The 10,816-nt window shown below is 44.4% G+C and overlaps 1 protein-coding gene across 1 annotated transcript in view; it reads right to left on the reverse strand.

Annotated features, from left to right (window-relative positions):
• The window catches only part of MCF2L2 (MCF.2 cell line derived transforming sequence-like 2), a 268,026-nt gene that overhangs the window by 22,028 nt on the left and 235,182 nt on the right, over positions 1-10,816 (reverse strand). Inside the window, 2 exon segments of the mRNA XM_019532786.1 lie at positions 671-766; positions 4,369-4,478. Of these exon segments, the coding sequence (XP_019388331.1) occupies positions 671-766; positions 4,369-4,478 (206 nt within the window).

The following is a 10,816-nucleotide window of genomic DNA, read 5'->3' on the forward strand; positions in this document are numbered from 1 at the left end:
TTAATGAAGATGTTGAACAGTATGGGTCCCAGGACAGAGCCTTGAGGGACCCCACTTTGTATGGAGGAAGAGAAGGAGGCCCACAGAGAAATGACCTGATTCAGTAAGGTAACATGGACTAACTTGCACACCTCCTGATGACAGTTCCTTGAGTGAACTACCCCAAATTTTCTCATTCACTGAGCAAATCTTCTCCTTCAACCAAGTGATGCCAAAAGTGAACAATTTAGCATATCAAACCAGAAAGCAGCATGGTGCACAGTAGCTGGACTCTCCCCCCTCCATCCACTCAATACACTGTCAAAGAAGGATTATTTTAGTTGTGTGTGCATGCAGGTATGTCTGGCTTAGTGGATTCTTTTACAGCTGTGAACTTCAGAAAGACAAAAGGCAAAAAAAAAAAAAAAATCACTATTCCAGACCTAGTTAGTTATACTTTCCTAAGTGTCACCATCAACCACCCCTTTGTTAATACTCCCAACGAGGCCTTTTTGTGGAAGAGTCTTTGAGAAGTGCAGCATGTGCATGTATCAGACAAGTGTGCTGTGATGGGATGCAGCAGCACTGTAGGAGGCAGTGATGGATGGCACAATGAGATGGAGAGAACATCATGGGATTGCAAGCAGGACATAGACAGCCAGAGACCAAATGCTGCACGTGGCAATTTTACCTTTGGGCGGAGCTCGGCGGTTGGAAAGACCTTGTAATGTGAATCGCTTTCTAGCGAGAGCTGTGTGCTCAAGGTTAAGGCTGGTAGAAGCATCAGCTAGGAGAGAGATGGAAAGGGAAAAAGAGATAAGGAAGGAAGGGTCAACCTCCCAGGTTATGGGAAAGGAGAGGCTAGCGCGGGATGACAAAACAAATCCTTCGGATTACGTTCAAGCCTGTGCAACAGTTAATCAATTAAAATGGTGATACGCAGCCAGGGAAGTTAAATAGCTGAGCCAAGTAGATCCCAGGACAGGCTAATGGTGTGCTACCTGGGAAGACTTTGGCTCACTGAGTTTTGATGGAGCATAAAACCAAAAAATAAATTAATTAAAAAAATGAGGGGATGCAGCTAGTCTCAAAGGAAAAGACAGGTCAGTAGCAAGCTAACTTAAAAAAAAAAAAGATCTGGTGCCTTCTGCCATGAAAAAGCATCACTGTGCTCTTAATGGGTAGCCCATGGCTCCAGTGAGAAACAAGAGATGAAGCTTTCTAGTACGGGAGTATCTGTAGCCTTCATGCACTGATTCATCGCTTTGGTATTAGCACTGAGCTTAAGCCTTACCTGCTGGAGTCTTTCCAACAGCCTCCATGCTATTTGGCTGGCTTACAATGATACTCTGTCACTGCGTTACTTGATTGGTGGGGTGTATTATTGACATACTCATCAAACTCTCATACCAGTTACCCATGCTCCCTGACAATTGCAATGGCAGCAAAAAGTCATAGTTGGGGCTGGATCCCATGTCTCTGGGCTTCCAAAAAGAGCAGATGCCCAATTACCCACATCTATAATAATGAGAGATGGACCTGACCCCAAAACACAGATCCAGGCATTCCTGCCAAATTTCACACTTGCCCCCTAAAACAGGCAGATCACAAAGGGAAGTATACGGCAGAACAAGAAGCAGAAGCCACAGAAGCCAGTTTTCCTGCCTCTGAGCCAACACACAATGCTTCACATGCTGCCAAGGTGATTACCACTAAGGAGACACACATGAAGACCTGAAATACAAGGGAAACATGGAGAGACAATGAATCCAACTAATATCCAGACTGACACGTGACGGACAGACAGACTATGGTTCCAAAAAAGCGCATCCCATCACTTCCTGTTTGGCAGACAAGCGGTTAGGCAACAGAGACGATCCATAATCCTGTGTGTACTTTGAAAGGACTCTCTCAAGGAATGCAAAAGGATGAGGTTATAAAGACGCCCCAGAACTTGGAAAATAAGGTCTCTTTGCAGCTCACTTATTTAAAAACCAAGCAAATTTGTGCACAGGAGGCCTTCGGGACCACATGCTAAGACACATTTAAAAAAAAATTAAAATGGTGGGTTTTCACCTCAATGAAGTTTTAATTAAGCTGGACAGAGGGGAAAAAGAAATCAAGCCCTTAAGTATGTGCTATAGCGCATGCTGAGATGCACATTAGGGCTTTATGACTGCAAGCTCCCACTTTGCTTCTCAGTGCCATGCACTGGTTAGATGTTGGACCTACCACACAGTACAACACCTTGAACAGCTTTGAAACTTTCATTTTTTCCTGCAGGCAAAAACTGCAGTAAACCAGCTTCCATGTGGATTGAATCAATTTAAAAGTCTGGTCCAGGCATAATGCTGTGCTACATGCAGATGACTTCTCATCACAGGCCCTAATTCTAATGAGAGGTTATTGCAAATCTGTGAGAGTGAGGAGGTTAAAATAATAACTGCCAGTAATTGTAGTTGTTCTTTTTGTTCCATAACACCTGAAGGAAGTAACAACATCTGAAAATAATTTCATACTGACTTGACGTAAAATTGAAGGCTGGAGTCGGCAGGTGGCAGAGATGAGACCTTGTTTAACCTAGTAGCTAACTGCCTGTAGCATACCAATATAACCTGCCTGATCTAGTAGCATCAGCTGGTGCTCAATGCCAGGAGCCCTGGCATAGGATATCACTGCACATATATGCAGTGGTGACATTTTGCCATGGGCCAGCAGAGAGTCCCATGTTATGTACCAAGTTAAGGCCCATGTAGATCTTCAACGTAGGATGCAAGTAGGACTTTCGAGTGGTACATGGGCTCTTTGCTGGGCCTCTACCTAGCTTTGAATTTCAAGCAATGAGAATAGTTACCTGTTTCCATTCTGAAAAGCTGAAGATGTCCTTTTTTCCCCTCTCTCATGGGCTAACTATCCAGTAATGTAGCCCACAGGTCCAACTTGGGCTCCTACAGAGATGGACTCACTGCTCATTTCTCCAATAGCTTTCATGGATGTGGAAAGGACTGGGGCACCCCGACAGGGCTCCTGATTGAAGTGAGGAGACATGTGCTCCCACCAGGAGCTCTATGATGGACTCATTGGTAGATGGAAGAACTGAGATTCACCCGTAGGGTTCGAACACACAAAACACCTTTCACTTCAGTTAACGTCAGCAGGAACTGCTAGTGCATCGTGCCTTAACAGGCCAGAAACTAAGATGACTAACTTGGGAAATTCTGAGGAAACAGCTTGATTCAGCTGTAAACACAGCTGAATGCAAAATTACAGTTGTTTTTGGAGGAAATTATTATTAAATTTCAACAAGAAAGAGGGGGAAAACAAAGATTTTCAACCAACATCTTATGAGAGTTTTTAGAAGAATTTTCATGGGGAAAAAACTACGTTTTATCAGGAAAAAGATATTTTTTTCACTAAAACCTTTTCACACTGAAAATTTCAGGAATTTAATCTTTTTTTTTCCCCATGAAAAATCCAGAAAAAAAGTTTGACCAAAAGGAGCATTTTTTTTGCAAAGCTTTTTGTTTTGGTAGAAAGCCAGTTTTCATTAGGGAAAATAAAATGCAAATGTGTTGCTCTTTTTCTGGTTACAATTCAAATTTACCTCCCTGTAATTCCTAAAAACATATGTATATTTAGGAGGAAGCTCTGTCTGGTAGTGGCTTCCTGTTGGATTGCTGCCAGCGTACTTCCAGGCATAAGAATCAGTGGTTTATTTTGTGAAGTTTACTTTGCCCTGCACTGAATAAAATATGTCTGTTGTACTTCTATGAAAAATACAAGGAATGTCCAAGTGACCACACATGCTGCTGAGAGAGCGAGTAATAAAAAGCATCCCTTTGAAATAAAGCAAAGCCATTTGTTAGAAGTCATTACACATTTTTAAAATGAAACAAGGCTGATATCCAACAGAGGGACAAAAAGGACACAGTCAAGTAAAAACAAAATCATCTTTTCAAGAAAGGACGTCCTATTGCTAGCCCTGTAGATCACTGAAGCAGAGACTTTAAAAACATCTAAATGCAATCCACGCTGTTTGTATTCACTCTCAACGCCACGAACAGAGGAGTCGGTTTTGCCGGTGTTTATGGACAGATTTACATTCCGCTTCTCAGACACAGAAGTCACACCCCATTATGCAGGCTGCAAATTCTGGAGGCTGCATTTACAACCAACCAACAAACTGCCTTCATTGGTATGAAAAATAAATCACAGTGGAACGAGCTGTATTGCTCAGACAATTTGTAAAACCATGATTTGAATGGTGTGCTTGAATCCTTTGAACAACTTCCTGTGGAAGGAACCCAGGCTATATTTCATGGCTAGTACTGCAAGGATATAAAAATCACCTGCTGGGGGGTCATGTTCCTTGCTACCTCTAACTCCTACCTCTCTTTTGTCTGGTGCTGGGACTGGAATTCCTGTTCCTGTTGTTGGACATCTCCAGGCTTGATGTCTCAGATTTATTTTCATATAAACTCGACGACTTCCTGCTAAATCTTTGAACAGAAGAAACAGTGGTTAGGTTGTCACCCAGTAACTAAAGTAACTTTTGCATTAATAGCTTCTCAGCCCAAAACATACCAAATTTACAAAATCTCTCATGATTATGGACCTACGCTTAGAGAACTGGTTTGTTAGTTGAAAAAAAAAACCCCCAACAGTTTAAGTTTCTCAGCTTGAGGGTGGGAAGGAGGATGCATGAACCCAAAAAATGACTTTTTAACATTTTTGTTTGCAAACTGGACCCAGTAGGATACTAGCCGTGGTGTAAATGCCAATTCCATTCCATTTTCCTCCTACAAACAATACGAACACTGACCTCAACTGCTTATACTATCACGAGTTGTCTGGAACCAGAGATGGATTAAGGTGAGAACCTCAAATGTCAACCTACTCAAATTTGGGGAAAATGGTTTAATTTGGATACAAATACCAACCTCCAAACCCACCAACATATCTGTGGTTCCCTATCAGATCCCAAGCAAGAGGGGGCCCATTCTGGGGGGGTGAGAAGCAGAAGAGCTTGCACCAGGTTCTGGCACAAAAGGGTGGCGATATAAGAACACCAACTATTTGTGCGAGTTTCAACATTTTGGACCTAAGTTTCAAACCCAGACACTCAGGAGATTCTGATACCATTGAACTGCACTGATCTGAGCACAAAGCTAAACAACAGTTACCAGAGTAAGGCCTGGTCTATACCATGTAGTTCTGCTAGCAACACCACGTGCATGTCCGCACTCCAAGCTGCTGTGGAGCAAAAGAACCCCTTCTTTCTCATTTCTGACCAAAAAACTTCTGGCACTGCCCAACAGCTGGCAGAAGATGTGTAAGGCATGCCAGCACCTTCTGCCAGTTACCAGTCTCTTTAGAAGCTGTGCAGCTCAAGGCACCCTGCCAGCACGACTGATTAAAGGCAGTCGTATGGATCTGCTAGGAACCACACCAGTGTTTACACACTTTGGAAGCTTCCCTCTTGGGTTAGGGACAGAAGTTACACATAAACTGGCTTAAGTGATCAGAAACAGGTTTAAACCTGTAACAGAACACAAGTTCAGTGCACATAAACCAGTTTCAAAATGACTGATTAAAACCGGTTTAAGATGAACTTGGTTCAATGTAGTATTGGACTTAACTGATTTAAGTTAAACCGGTTTATGAAACTTCTGCCCTAGACCCCTTCCTAGTTCTAGTTAAATCTGAGTCCCCCAGCATCCCAGTATTTTCCAGCCCTGGGTTGGGCTGTGCAGTCTGCTCCAGAGAGCAGGGCTGTCCCCATCCCTCTGCTCCCTAGCCACAGCAGTGAGGACTGGCTCACTGGCCCCCCAGGCAAACCCCTGCTGGGGTCTAGGGCTAGGAAGAAGGGAAAACTTCCCTTCCCCTGAGTAAGGAGCCACCCTGCCCTGCTGGCTTAGTGCTGGCACCGACTGTGGACTACACATCCCAGACATAACTGGAAGCAGGAAGGGGAAGTGATAAGCAGCCCTGGCTGGGTCTGGGTGCTGTGATTGTGGACTGTGAATCCCAGAGTCTTCAGGGGGCAGCAGGAAGAGGAAATGAGCACACAGTCCATGCTGGCTACATGCCAGAGAGCCATGCTGTAGCACCACCAAGCTTGTAGCTTGAGCCACTGCAGGCATGTAGCTGCATTTGTTGACTCAAAAGTGAATGTCTGTTCATTTGCTTATTGATTGAATCTTTGCAGCTTTGACTAACTTGCAAAGACTGAATCAATCAGCCTCAGGCTTTTTGACTGCCTATACTTAGCCTTGCAGAAGCTGCCTAGGGTAGATAAGGCCAACATCTAATTCACACAGGGATTAGAGCATCCTCTTCTCCATCATCTCCATATTAACTTCTTTAGATAGCACAGTGGCCATGATTTTTAGGAGACTGTGAAGGACACCATAATATTTAATCTTTCAAATGTGTAAGGGTGTTTACAATGAAGTAAGTTTATTTCTTGAATCACTGGGTTTTTTGAGACTCAGCAATTGTTATTTCTGACTATCTGACTTGCTTGCTAGAAAAGTTAACAGCCTTGGTCTGCTGAAGACAACTTCCTTTAGAAAAGAGGAAGGCGGTAACTAAATATCTGGCAGCTGGTGATGTAGGTGAAGGGTTGCCAGATGTCCAGGGCTAATAATAATAGTTTTCCACCTACGCTAATTATACTACTTGCTTATATGGGTGGTATAAGAGATTAACTGATGGGAGTATGGTATTCAGAAGGTGTGAAGCCTATGTAAGTGCTTAGTGTTGCTTATAAGTGTTATTAGATGTGGAAGACTCCCCTCAGGAAACAAAGGACAAGGACCTCATTTTTAAGCACTGCATGTACCAGAAAAGCTGTGTATGTCATGGGTCAGGGTGATCTAAACCACTCCCTGCCCTGACAGAAGCTACCAGGTGATGCCCTTGATCTGTATAGAAGAGAGGGATATGATGTGGACAGCTTACCCGATTTCCATGACAAAATGCACAAGGGGAAACTGGAAAGATGAAATATCTGTGAGATTCCTTCCAGGGTTTTCTACTGGTCCTTCTAGGAGCTGGATTATAGAGGAGGCCCATGGCTTACTACTCCTTGGGGAATAGGTAGATCTGGCTCCAGAAATTAGGTCTTGGATGACCAACCATATGTCACAGCTTCTTGCATCCAAGTCCCTGGTTCCTAATGACTTCTGCTCTCTAATAATGTGTCTCAAATAACACTGCATTGTCAGGGACTGTCCCATGTCCACTTTAATTGCAGCTAATGGGGTCAACTTTGCTTTGAAAATTTTGAAGTCCTAAGATGCCTAATAGCAAGCTCACATGCCTGCAGTATGCCTCAGCTCCCCCCTATTTAAAATGGAGCTGATAACACCTACCTATTACACAGGGCATTTAGGAAACCATACACAGATGTTGAGAAAATGCCTTGAAAATCCCCCTACTCATCACAAGACACAAAGCCCCCATAAATGCCTTATAACAAACTAGGCCCTTTAGCACAAAAATCCCAAAGTCTCTAAAACCACCACATTTCGCAGGATCTACAAGGTTGTAATCGGGAATTATTTCATCCACAGAAACCGTTTAACCGGGGTTCCTCATAATTAATATGTTCCAGGAGTTATGTTGTTTGCAATGACAGACACTTTTATTGCAACACCAGAGAAGACCACGTGGAGGACAGAAAAAAAGACACCATGATATTTAATCTTTCAAATGTGTATGGGTGATGGAGTTAGTTTATTTCTTAAATCACAGGGCTTCTTGAGACTCAGCAGTTGATATTTCTGACCATCTGACCTGCTTGCTTTGGAACATCAGTCAAGGCTTATAGACTTTCTCCTGAAGAGACGTATATCTGCTTTTGCAGCTAGATGTCAGAAACAAAACGTAGACATTCCTTTTGAACGAAACAAGGGAAGAAGCCAAACCACACTGGTAATTTTTCCAGTGTTTCACAGTTCCTCTTTTGCTCTGCTCACGTAATGGCTAAATGCAGGCCAATACAGGAAGGGGGTAAATATTTATAAGAGTGAGAAAGATACCAAGGAAACACTTGAGCAGTTTCTGAATAGTATCTCCAAGAAAACCACAATAGTAGTTCAAAGAAGTGGTGCTCGGATTATATCTCATATTTTTTTCACCTACACCACACGCTTCTCCAAAAAATCAGCTGCTGGAAACTGGGGGTGTGGGGTGGGAGGAGTGAATGCCTTAAGCGAGGAAATAGGAAATACGGTAATAGCTGCATTTCCCTTTTTTTCCCCTCTTTATTCTGTTTTTTTTTTTTTAAACAAGGTGTAGATCATATTTGTTGCATGCTAGAAAAATATGGTATCTGTCTGTGTACTCCAGATGAGCACGCCTGGATGCCTGAATAAATCATTCATGGGCTGCAGAAAATGAAAGGTTATGTGGTCATAGCAGCCAGTTTCAGTTTTATAAACTTAAATAGATATAGAAAGTGTACACACGGATCACTTCACTGTCACTCAAATACAGCCACCTTGCAGGTGAAATCCTGCTCTATTTTGCACTTTAACAACAGACAACAGGCGGTCACAAGTGTTTAAGAGAGAAATTGAAGCTGCCAACAAATCAAGAATTTAGGCTGGCAAAATCTAAATGAAGAGAGATGGGCTTCAGGCAACTACCACTGCTCTTGCAAAGTGTTCTGAAATCTGTAATCATCTCAAGTGTTTACGCCACTGGTATTAATTGTCTTTCTCTTCTGAAAGTCAGCACAGTGCCCTGGCATTTTGCTGCTCCTGCGACCCAAAGGGAAGAGCGCTTACCAATGAAGTCCTAAGAAGCATAGGACTGGAAGGGCGCATCTGAGTCTCACAGCCCAGACTCCTGTGCTTCAGGGAGCCTTGTAATCCATGTCAAGTCCAAGAGGGCCCACACTGGCCCCTCCAGCACACCAAAAGGCACAAAAAGCCTCTTAACACCTTATAGGAGCAATTCATAACCAAGGTGCTGTGAGATCCTATTAAGGGTGCTATGCAACGTTAGCATTTTTGGTGTGCAAACCTGATTCAGAAGATAAACCCAGGGATTTCAAACAGGAATCCACAGTGTCAAAAACATTCTGACCTGTTGTGGCCAAGTTCTTTGCAACAGAAGATTGCTGTAGTGTTTTATCTGTAGCCAAAAAAGCAAATGAAAGCAAAGAGTTGGCATTTTAGAGGGAGGGTGGGGTGGGCGGGGAGGCACTAAGTCTAATGAGATGGACTTGGAGTCTAAAAAGGCCGAGAACCACTGCTGTATAGAAAATGTAGAGCATGTCTTCACTGGCTCCGCAGAACTTCTGGAAGCATGATCCTCAAGCCTGCCAGGCTAGTAGTGGGCCTAGGGGCGGGAGAACGAGGCATCAGCCCAAGTGGCTGATTGAGAGGGGGCAGCCTGAGCATGCCCCATGCAGCAGCCACAGCCAGAGGGTGCCAAGTCTCTGACACTGTCTGCCGGCAGCCGGTTTGCATGTACCAAACCCAGAAATGGGCCTGTGAATGTGCTCTGAGGGCACTTCTCACACCCACTCTCAAGATTTCTATCTCCGGTGTGCTTGAGAGCAAAGCCCACAGAACAGCTTCGCCTCCTTATTTCCATTTTTGGCATGTGTGGAACAGGAGCAATGAGAAGGGGGTGCTTCAGTGGCACTCCAGTGGAAGCTGAACAGACATACCCTTGAATACCTGTGGGCCTCCACCACAATGCACCACAAGCAGAGAGCAGGAGGGATCCCAGGGGCCACCCACTCCTTGGCCCCTGTAGGGCATCTGCTGTCAGAGTCACCAGCACTACCACACGCAGCACCTTGCTGTTCCCCTTGGCCTCCCCTCCAAACACAGAGCCAGCCTCAGCTTGCCTTATCTCATGGAACCGCTCCAAGAAGCAGTGTGACTGCATGCAGAGAGATGAAAGCAGGTGCACTGCCTCCAGCCCTCAGCTATGCCTCCACACAGACCAATGGGGCAATAAAGATGTGCATGTTACTGTAGAGAACCTGACGCTGCTTCAGTATTAATGATGAGAATGCCAGGGAAGAAGAGCTCCGTGGATGAAGCCATTAATTAGCCTCAAACCACAAGCAAGATACCAGCAATACTGGTTGCTTTTCTGCTGATACTGAATTAACTAACATTTCTTTCCCAATCACAGAGCTGCTCAGTCTTGTCACAGAGTCATAGGCACAACCCGGCCTCTATGTGGAGGATGCCAGCGGGTGAGACTTCCTCTTGAAGCCACCCTCCCTGCCTCTGGCACCACCCATGAAAGCCCGTGAAACCCAATGGTGAGAAATAGCCACTGAAGGACTTCTATAGACCCAGGGAAAGGCTGGATCTACGCCTTCCCGTCTAGGGATTTAGTGTTTTTTTCTTCCCTAATCTTCATTCCTTTATTTCTATCTGACCCACGTCCTAGTGAGGACCACATTGTCCTTAGATGGGAAACCTAGTTGGGGCAGGTTGCAGCTTGCTTCTTCGTGGAGCTTGCCACTGTCTTCCTGCTCACCCCTTGTAATCCACCAGTCTGCTGTGACTGTATGGACCAAGAGCACTTAGACCTGTTTCCCTAGGACACGCTGTACAGTCAGGACAATCCGCTGCTTACTTTAAACTTCAGTTTATAGATTTCATAGACATTTGGGCTGGAAGAGAGACCATCGAGTCCAGCCCCCTGCCCCAGGGGCAGGAAGTCAGCAGGGATCATAAGATCCCAGCAAGATAAACATCTAAAAGTGTGTTGAAGGTGTTCAATGTAGGTGCTTGAACCACCTCCGATGGCAGGCTGTTCCAGACCTTGGGGGCTTGGACAGTGAAGAAATTCTTTCTTA

This window comes from Crocodylus porosus, unplaced genomic scaffold (assembly GCF_001723895.1).
Source record: "Crocodylus porosus isolate Cpor-Errol unplaced genomic scaffold, CroPor_comp1, whole genome shotgun sequence".
NCBI classification, from domain to species: Eukaryota; Metazoa; Chordata; order Crocodylia; family Crocodylidae; genus Crocodylus; species Crocodylus porosus.